This window comes from Eurypyga helias, unplaced genomic scaffold, assembly GCF_000690775.1.
Source record: "Eurypyga helias isolate BGI_N326 unplaced genomic scaffold, ASM69077v1 scaffold9677, whole genome shotgun sequence".
NCBI lineage: Eukaryota > Metazoa > Chordata > Aves > Eurypygiformes > Eurypygidae > Eurypyga > Eurypyga helias.
In genome coordinates, this window is record NW_010263658.1 from 9,789 (window position 1) to 20,321 (window position 10,533).

Sequence of the window (10,533 nt, forward strand, 5' to 3'; positions counted from 1 at the left end):
GAAAACTGAAGAACTTGGACTGAGTTCAATCACTTTCCCAGCTATTGGAACTGGAGGGTTTGGATTTCCTAGAAGTGTTGTTTCTCAGTTGATGTTTGATGTGGTATTTAAGTTCAGTAGTAGTCACACTCTGAAGACTCTCCAGGAAGTTCATTTTTTCTTGAATCCAAAAGATACGGATAACATTCAGGTAGTTCATCTCAGGACAAAGCTGTATATGTTACATACTGTTCTCATTACACCTTAACAATATATTTTAATTATATTGCTTCCGTAAGGGAACCATTTAGCACTTTCTTACTGCTGTGGGCCAGTGACAGTGGGATGTCTCATACAGTGTCTCTCTGAAATACAAACTCTCTGCAAGCACAAGCTGCAGACAGTTTGGCCTCACTGCGGGCACTGTAAACACCTGTAGATCATCTCTTGATAGAGGAGTTCTGGCACTGCAGAGACGGTATCTATTATCACACTGTCCACGCTGAGGCTTCCACTGTTGTTAGTGATACCTAAACGCGACTGTAAAATGCGTCCAATAGCTCAGGAGGAGCTACATGACTGCTAAAGTTAATTGTAGAAATATTTGTTATATAAACTCTGAAACGCTATCTTTGGTACCATTTTTCTCAGGCTTTTACCACTGAACTAGAACGTAGGTTACCTGGAAGTTGCAATGCTGCAGCACCACCGTCAAGTAAGTTGTGTAGGGGGAGGAGGTGTGGGGCACAGGGGAGAATGCAAATCCTGTAAAGTGGTTTTATATGTGTCAGGAAACAGACAAAATGTCATCAAGACAGAGCATTTTTTTCCTCTGAATGGACTGGCATTCTTAAACTCCATTTGTAAAAATGTTAAAGAGGAATTTCTTTTGTTGAGGGTGTGCTCATCTCTTAGCAAGGCCGGTCTTATCCCATGGAAGAACTTGTTAGAACCGTTAGTTTGCCCTACTCACAGGGTATAAGAAGTTGGCATCACTTTGGCAAACAAGCCATAAATAACGTGTTTCTGTACCTTTCTCTTATGTATAGGTATACAGAATGGGTAATTTCCTTTCCATTTATTAATTGGTAGAGTAACACAGTAGCAAAAACATATGAGGGAACTGCAGCAATGGCAGAGGCTTATTCATAAGAATGTATAGCTCTTCTCAGATGCTGTATCAGTGAGATGAAGTTAAGAGTGTGCAGATAAAATATGAATTAGGTAAGTGTAGACTGGAAGTAAGGAACAGTTTTATATCTGTGGGGGTAGAGATGAAATAAGTGGTGGGATGGGATCTCCACTGCTGGCAGTGCTAAAGCTAGATAGTCCATTTCTTTTAAGAGTAAAAGGAAACTCTTACGGAGCTGGTCAGATCAGGTAACCCCAAGAGTCCTTTCTGAATTTATATTGTGCGAATTTACAGGAATAGCAGTGGTTTCACTTTCACAGAATTGAAACGGGAAGAATATTGCACCTTCCTGCTTTCAGGAGTGGAGTACAGAGAAAGGCAAAGACTCTCTACGTTCAGCAAACGAATCTAGAGCATATTGCTTACAAGGATACGTCAAAGGTTCCATCAGTGGAAGAGAGTAATACACCAAATAGAGGAGAAGTGAAAAAAAGGTTTCATTAGGTCTGTTTCAACGGAAGCACTGGGAGTTCATGAAATGCAGATTGGTTCCATTACACTCCAAGTAATTAGTGGAGATATTACCAAGGAAGATACAGAGGTTATTGTAAACATATCGAATCCAACATTTGATGCCACAACAGGTAATGTACTGAATATGTAGTTCTTCAGTGATAAATTTGGGCTAGTTTTTAGAAGGGGGCAGGGGAAAGAATTGTCCGTTTGTGAAACTTTTATGAAGTGTTAGTTAGATGAGTGAGAGTGAGTTGTGATTAGTCAGGAAATAGATCTTAAACAGGTTTTTTACGTGTCCTGAATATTCCATTTAGTGTCCAAACTACTCAAAGAGAGGGCAGATTTTTCTTGTTTAAAAATACTTAAATAAAAGGGAGTTTTTAGGTCAGATATAATTCTGAAAAACTGCTCTTGTCCTAGTACGTCTCACTGTAAGCCAAAGCCCTGGTGAAGTAAATTGATGTGTAAGAAGCAGAGGATTCTTTGGTGACACTGTGAATTGCCAGCACGAAAGACATCAAATGATGTGATTCAAAGCAATTGGAGAGTTTGGTGAGGGGTGTTCTGTTGGTTGGTGAAACGGTGAAATAGGAGTTACTCGTAATGATTCCTGCTCAGTAATGAAGGCAGCGCTCTCTTTGCAGCCAGTGCAGTGTGTTATGGAACTCAGGGGAACTGGCAAGGTTTTGCACTTTGTGGGATCTTGCCCTGTGTGAATTTGGGGTGTTTGTAGAGTACAGAAGTTGCGCAGAGTTTTGAGTAGAAACAGCTAACTTGGCTTAATGAATGTGTGTGCTTTCCGCTTTCCTTGTATAATTTAAGGGGTCTTCAAAGCAATTATGGATGCTGCTGGTTACGAGGTAGAAGATGAATGTGCTGAGTATGGTATGTTAAAGCATTTTATTTTGTTTGATTAATTTTTTTTTTAATTCTCTCTGAAAACTTAAAGTTGTTTTATAATTCTCTACACTGACAGTATAATTATTTTATCAGAAAAAATAGCTTTCGCTTCTAGGAATTTTGAAAAGTCCTGTTGTTGTTTTGCTACCTACTTTGAGAATTCTTCTTTTCACAACTGAACAGAAGATGGATACAGTTTTCTGATGCTAACAAGTGCTGGGAAGTTAATGTAATTTAAGTTCTTTACCCCTGAAATTACTCAAGCTAGTTCCTGACTAAAGAACAGAAACTGTGCCATCGACTTGAGCATAATCTTTAAGCTCGTCTCTTGTCAGCTACAGGAGAGCTGAAGCTTTGAATCTGAACAAAGTGGTGGAAGACTGTCTTTTGGGTGTAAGCACGTGCAGGACTGGCTTTTAAAACCTATTAGCAAATCTGGGCTTATATTCACAAATACATAATTATTTTTTATTGAAAGAAGGTAACTCTGTTTATCCCCCTGATCTTGGGTTCTTCTGTGGCCTGCATTCTGCCAGACCAGTAGAGCAGGAATATGTTCTGACTGCATAAACAAAATGTTCCTGCTCTGAGTCCAGAAGTTAACTTTCAAGATGGAGTTTCCTGAATATTTTTCCCAGCCTTTGTCTCTGCAGGCTCTCCCCATTTATCAGCCTGATCTGGGTGCACGCAGAGCATTTTGCAATCAGTCATTATCCTTGTGACCCGTGAGGTGGTACGCAGCTGTGTTCATCAGTCCATTCATCCTCACAATATGACACCGGTCTGAGGTGTTTGTAATCAAACATGAGCGCTCTGAAACAACGCGAACATCCCTTTCAAGATCCCGTAGCACAGTTCCTAGATCCAGTTGGTCATTATCTTAATGAGGTTATTTTAACAATTCAGCTCTTCTGCAGAAAAAAAGAGTTTGAGCTTTCAAGGAATAGCTGGCATAAGAAAAGATTTCTCGTATAAATGAATTGTGCGCATTCTATTGGCATGGTTTTAAATAAAAATGAGCTGCATTTAAATTCAACGTAAGTTCTTAAGTTGTACTTAATAGGAAACTACTTTGTAGCGGAGATCTCGGGATATTGGGAAACACGGAATTACTTGAATCACTTTCTCAAAGAAGTTCTGCAATCAGAGTATTTACAGAGAAAAGTGAAATCAGCTAAAACTGAGAACAATATAGCTCACACTGGATTTTGTTTCACTTTTTCCACATCTCTTCTAGCATCGATATAACCAGCTGTCTTATCAGAAGAGATAGCCACTTTGAAAATGTTATGACTCCTTCTTTATCTTCTGTATTCCAGCTGGGCAGCCTCAAAGTGGCTTCATTACAACACAAGGTGGAAAACTGCTGTGCAGTAAAATCATCCACTTGATTCACAGTAACAATGTGAAGAAACAGGTCTCCAAAGTGCTTAACGAGTGTGAGCTGAGGATGTACAAATCCGTCGCCTTCCCAGCAATTGGAACAGGTTTGCGTTTTCTTGGCAAAGCGAAGCGGGCTCTGATGGGGGATAGGTCAGAAAGGGGGACAACGTTAATGCCTGTGGTACGGATAACAGTGGGCTTGTACAAGAAACTCTATGAACTGTGATTTGTGGAAGTTCATTGTGGTTCCGTTCAAACACCATCTGGAGACTTAAAAAATGCTGCTTTTTTAAAGTATAAATATTACAGTCAATATTTATTCAGCAAGAACACTTAATTAGTATTGTTCCATAAAAGACGTTCTGCCCCAAAACAGACTGTCTCTCAGCTGGCCACCCTGCACCTCTTCTTCAAACTTCCCATAGACCTTGCTCTGGAATTTCAGCCACACGGAAGGGCTGGGGTTGGGGTTTGTAGGCACAGAAAGCTGGAGCTGTCCTGAACCCAAAACCTTGCCTGGCTGGGTACAGAAACTGTGGGCTGGGTACAGAATACCTTCAGTTTACACCTTTTATAGGTCTTGTTTCAGCCTACCCCCTCCAGTGGAGGGCTAGAGGCAGGCTAGCTTATTGGGCTTAAGCTTCTGGTGAGCCTGGGGAGCGGGGCTTGAAGGAAGCAGGGTATCCTTCTCGGATCACGGCTCCCCCTGACTGGAAAAAGAAATGGTGAGCTGGTCCTTGCTCAGTGTGCCAGGTTAGGGTAGGAGCTGGCGTGTGGGTCGGTGTTTGGACTCCACAGTGACAGTTAGGGCAGGTCTCCTGGACCCCCAGCATCATCTCTGTGCTCGTGTCACGATGGCTGTGCAAGGGATGCTGTGGCTGAAATTGGCAGGGGTCCCACCAACATTTCAGGATAAGCTTTAGGGTGCACTTGTAGGGGATTGAGAGCAGTTGTTTTGAGCTTGGTGCTCCTGTTTGTTTGTTGAAATAAGCTGCAGGCTTGTGTCAAAATCCTCTGCTGATTTGGATTTGGTTTTACTTTGGTACCCAGTTAAAGATGAGGATAAAGTCAGTGATGTGTGGCTTTAAAAATATCAGGGGGTGCTAAGGTTGAAGTGCTTGTTGGAGGCTCAAAGTAAACTGGGGATGAACCCCAGAAGGGCTTGCTGGGTCTGTGTAGGGTGTGAGCTGTCACAGGCTTAGGTGCAAAGCTGAGGTTAAGCCGGGGGCTTTGCCCAGAAAATGTAATGGGGGAGGAGAGAGCAGCACCAGTCTGTATGAGCTGGGGACGTGGTCTGTCTTCTCTGGTTACTGCTTTATGCGCGGTTCACTGATATGTGCCTTCTTTTGCTTAGGTCAAGCAGGACAGAGTCCAGCAAAGGTAGCTGATGACATGTTGGATGCCATAGTGGAATTTGCAAGCAAAAGATCAGTACAGCATTTGAAAAAAATTAAAATCGTCATCTTCCAGACAAACATGCTCAGAGACTTTTACGACAGCATGAAGAAAAGAGAATATTCAGAGTCATCCACAACAGGTTCGTGGATGTCTCTGCTTAAATGTAAGTAGGTGGGTTGTTTTGTGTGCATGTGCACATAAAACTAAACATCTCTGATTTTAAAACTAATAATTAACATATATTTCTTCACAGCCCTTTGGGGGGGGAAAAAACAAGCCCCTGAGAAGAAAAAGCCTGTGGTTTTGGAGGAGAAAGTTGATTTAGCCATATTTCAAATCTGTGGAGAAAGCCAAAAAAATGTGGATGCAACTGAGTCCTGGATCAAGAATTTAATTTTAAAGGAACAGCTTGAAAACACTATTTCAGATGAGCTAATTGAGAATTTTGATGAGAAGCAAATTGACACCTTGGCAGATCTCCAGAGAAGAAAGCATGTTACCATTCAGCTTGAAAAAAAAGCTTCCCCCCCTCGCATTAAAGTTTCTGGTATTAGCAGGGATGTCTGTTTTGTTTATATGGAAATTCAAAAACTGATCCAAAAAATGAAGGATATTCAAGAAGAACAATCCAAGGCAGAGCTTGTTTATAACCTGGTAGAATGGAGGTACCCAGGAAGCAATAATAGCTTTGTCGCTTTTGATAAACTGACAAATATGCAGCTGGAGGATGCCAAAATAGCTAAAAAAACACATCTTACTGTCAAAATTAACAAGAAGAACTACAAGGTGAATCTGAATACTCTACAAGCTACCGATGACCAAGGAAAAACTATAAGCATTCAACGTGTGCCAAAGAATGAAGGTAAATTACTGCTTTGCTAAAAAAAACCCAAACCCCTTTAATAGTGATTACTGAATGATAATTCAGATAAATGCAAACTAAGGTATACCAAGGAGCTAAGCTTTTCCAAAGCTTTTTTTTCCCTTTTTAAATTTTTTTTTTTGTTCCTTTTTCTTTCTTTTTTTCCCTCCCCCTGGGCATGCCATAGCCAGCAGGTTTAGTTTCATAATTAATGGTAGGCATGACTGAAATCAGAACATCTATTTGAAATACAAATATGTGTATGTATGGCACTAGTGAGCATATTCGTATTTTAAAATAGATGTTCTGATTTCAGTCCTGCCTAAGTCTGACAAAGGAAGTGGCTGTGCTGGGTTCGGCTGGGGCAACGGTATTTCACAGTAGCTAGTATGAGGCTATGTTTTGAATTTGTGTTGATAAGAATGTTGACAACACACTGATGTTTTTAGTCGTTGCCAGGTAATGCTTATATTAAACCAAGGACATTTTCAGTTTCTCATACTGCCCTCGTCCTCCCAGCTGCTTCATTCTTTTCTTCCCTTTTTCCTTTTTTTCATTAGATATTATTACTATTAGTAGTAGTATTTTCTTCACATATTATTATTATCAGTAATAGTATTAGTATAATTTAATTTATTTTCAATTATTAAACTGTTCTTATCTCAACCCACAAGTTCTGTTACATTTTTCCTCTGATTCTCTCCCCCATCCCACTGAGAGCCCGGGGGAGGTTGGTGCTTAGTTGCTGACAGGGGCTAAACCAGTGGTGTGTAATGCATAAAATCCTTCAGTGGTTTTCAAACTTTACTTAGATATTCCTGTGGGGATAATTAGACTAGAGAAAATGTAAAGTCTTAACAGTGCATTACAGAGCCAGTGATGTATTGAAGAGAGAGAGTATTTTTTTTAATAAATTGTTGCATAAGGTGCTGTCCTCTGAGCCCTCGACGTGCAGTCGCTTTCTGAGACGTGCCTACAGGGCTGAGCTTGGTGTCTGTGATGATAATGCAATCCCTGTTTTTCAGATGAGCAGTCAATAGAGCTCCCCGTGCAGTGGGAAGACATGAAAGGGGAACGGGTCAAGCTTGTGAATCTCACGCCATCGTGTCAGGAATACGTGGAAGTTCAGAACAGATTTAGGAAAACCTGTTCCAGCTTTGTCATAGAGAAGGTGAAATCCTATGGGGGGAGGTGAATTGTTGGGCTGAAAACGTTAATGTACTTTCTAAATATTTGTTTGTAAGGTGTTTGCAACCTAATACACCTTTCATATGTCAGTCTCCCCAGATCAAATCAAATTTGCCCTGCCATTTCTGCCTTCTAATAGCGCAGAATCAGTGAACGTCAGGCTTCAGGCTGACTCTGTGTTCAGCTAATGCAGCACTCACCAGTTAATGTGGTATTTCTAATTCGGAAGTTCTATATAACAAAATACTAGTGTACAATTAAAAAAAAAATCAAGTAATGACATGAAGTCTTTTAATGGAAAGCTGTTACAGCAATGCCTTTAAGACTATACTTTGACATAGATACACAGTTTGCCCCTGAGCTGTAGTCACACTGATGGCATAGGGAGCCACCAGTTTATTTTTACATAGGAGTTTCTTAAGGGTTACAAAGCTACACAGTGAAGGCAGTGATTTTGACCTCCTGGTTGAAATCTAGAAGAGAAACTTAAATTCAACATAATGCAGTTGCTACAATATGCCCTTTAGTGAGAAAATCATCAATAAAAATGATTAGGATGTACAGAAGGCATCTTGCATCATTGCCTCTAGCAGCAGTACAACAGTCTGTTTCTGAAAATGACAGTGTACAGCCACCACGACTGCCTGGGTACCTGGTATACTAGGCAAGACAAATGTATGCCAAAAATTACCGAGCTTGAAAACCTCCTGTAAGCCACTTTGTTTTCTGATTTTTCACGTATTCAGTTCCCCGACCCAAACCACACGCTGACAGGGCACAGTGAAAACTGCTGTCCTTTTCAGTCTGGTTTGGTTTTAATGCTTTCCTGCTATGATAAATATTGGTCCCTGTCAGTATAAATATAGTTCTGTTTCGTGACTTTGCAGATTGAAAGAATACAAAATCCCTTCCTCTGGAAGACATACCAAATTAAAAAAATATCTCTCTGTACAAAGAACAAAAACCAAAATAATGAGAAGTTGTTGTTTCATGGGACAGCTGCATCCTCATTGAGCACGATCAACTACAACGGATTTAATCGTGGGTTTGCTGGAAAGAATGGTGAGTCATTATCCAAAGCAGTTAGTTACCCAGACATGTAAGAGGTGCTTGAGGATGTCAGTGTTACAGTGCTGTCAGCACAACATGAAGACTGAATGAAGTCAGAGAACAAGATAATATCACCAGCACATAATCTATATGGACAGAGGAATTAACCTGTTCAGTTAATCCCTTGTTGATGAATGCCACCATCTGGAGGGTATCAGAAGAAGCTCTCCTACTCTGAAATCAAGCCTGGGAAGCTTTTGAGAAATGTTCTTTCTGTAGGCAGATCATACAGGAACAAGGACTGTTGTTCAACATCCCCAGCTGAGATACCAACCACTAGCTGCTGGTATCTCCCCTCTTTTCAGACAAAGGCAGGTTGCAACGTAGAGGTGCAGATACTTCTCCTCTTGTCCTGAAGATAAGGACAGCACAAATAAGAAGATTACACTCCCCTACCATTTTTATGCACATGAAATCAGTTGAAATTCATGAATTAATTCTTCCCCTTTAATAGTGGTTAGGGACAACAATTATAGTAATTTTAAGTTGTAAAGGCTATGAAGATTTGCAATTTGATGGATTGCAGGCTAAACAAGAAGGCTAAACAGAGAGAGGAACACTCTTCCCCGTAGGAAAGGGCGGGCAAAACTTGGGTGTTGATACTTACCTGACATCTAAGTGGGTTCATACTTGATTCTGATACAAAGGATTATTAATAGAATTCACTGTTTAACCAAATGTGTAACTTCTGCAGAGTGGGGGGGGAGGGGAAAAGTAGCTTTAGAGATTGTTATTAGAATAAGAACACTAACTATATTTGAAAACGTCTTTCCAAACAGCTGCAGTCATTGGAAACGGAACCTACTTTGCTATTGACGCAAGTTATTCGGCTCAGGAAACTTATTCCAGACCGGATATGAACGGCAGAAGATACATGTACTTGGCTCGGGTCCTCACTGGGCAGTACTGTGCTGGGAGCGGAGGACTGATCACTCCGCCACCCAAAAACCTAGCAGATCCTACTGACCTGTATGACAGCGTGGTTGATAATGTGAATTGCCCAACAATGTTTGTTATATTTAATGACATTCAGGCATATCCTGAATACCTGATTACTTTCAGAAAATAGAATGTTCTTAATAGTCTGGAAAATTTTTAGTGCCTTTTACTTGTGGAAATTAACAATGCAATTCTTGATTCTTGTTTACATCCAAGTTTCTTGAACTAGATGGTTATTTATCTATCCATGCCTTTAAATATGTCTTCACATTATGAACACAATGAGGCCAGGATAAGCAAATATTTTAGAACATGCTATTTCAATACTCAAGTTTCAAATTCAGTTCTGCAGAGGTGCAGGCAAGAACTGTGAGAACAGCTCTGACCTCTTCCTCTGCAAGGCAGAGGAGGCTTTGAGCAACCTGGTCTAGTGGAAGGTGTCCCTGCCCATGGCAGCGGGGTTGGAACTAGATGGTCTTCAAGGTCCCTTCCAACCCAAACCTTTCTGTGATTCTATGAAGGTGGAGGGAGCTGCTCTGCCTCCCCAGGGATCTGAAGTAAGAGATGCAAGGTAGGTCAGTGCACCTATCCATGCTCCTGTTTCCAGTATTAACCGTAAAACACCAAGTTGCTGGCTGCCTGTGGGGATGTATTTAAAATATTCAGTGATTGGGAAATAATCTCTCTCACCTGTAGGGTTTTCAGTTATTCTTGGGCATCTACTCACCTTTGTTGGTGCTAAGGGTCATGAAGAAAGAAAACAATCCAACACTGACCATACACTTTGCACTCATCGTTTCACACACTTCCTCCCCTTATTCTCTAGGTTTAAGTTCCCATATTTAAACCTCTTTCTTAGGGGCATTCTGTACATCCAGCTCCCACATACAATGTCATGGCTTATGGAATTTTCAGGGCAGTAAAAAAGGACTTTTCATTTCTTCTGGTCAGTACCAAAGCATTAACCTTTTCTGTAGAATTACCAATTTGCAGAGTCATCTACAGGGGCATAACTCAGTTATGCTTAAACCATTTGGAAATTTTCTGAAGTTCCCTAAAGCGGGTAAATAAGGGCATGTGTACGTCTATGCAAGCTGTACCCTTAATTACAGTGATGATCTTAAAA

General features: G+C 40.7%; 1 protein-coding gene across 1 annotated transcript in view; it reads left to right on the forward strand.

Annotated features, from left to right (window-relative positions):
* The window catches only part of PARP14 (poly (ADP-ribose) polymerase family, member 14), a gene marked incomplete at its 5' end in the record, with an annotated part of 18,389 nt that extends 8,852 nt beyond the window's left edge, over nucleotides 1–9,537 (forward strand). Inside the window, 10 exons of the mRNA XM_010156124.1 lie at nucleotides 1–190; nucleotides 631–694; nucleotides 1,606–1,755; nucleotides 2,450–2,512; nucleotides 3,847–4,014; nucleotides 5,265–5,471; nucleotides 5,562–6,170; nucleotides 7,196–7,341; nucleotides 8,246–8,420; nucleotides 9,248–9,537. The exon at nucleotides 1–190 is cut by the window's left edge and continues 47 nt beyond it. Of these exons, the coding sequence (XP_010154426.1) occupies nucleotides 1–190; nucleotides 631–694; nucleotides 1,606–1,755; nucleotides 2,450–2,512; nucleotides 3,847–4,014; nucleotides 5,265–5,471; nucleotides 5,562–6,170; nucleotides 7,196–7,341; nucleotides 8,246–8,420; nucleotides 9,248–9,537 (2,062 nt within the window). The remainder of the gene's footprint in view (nucleotides 191–630; nucleotides 695–1,605; nucleotides 1,756–2,449; nucleotides 2,513–3,846; nucleotides 4,015–5,264; nucleotides 5,472–5,561; nucleotides 6,171–7,195; nucleotides 7,342–8,245; nucleotides 8,421–9,247) is intronic.
* Between the last annotated feature and the right edge of the window lie 996 nt (nucleotides 9,538–10,533).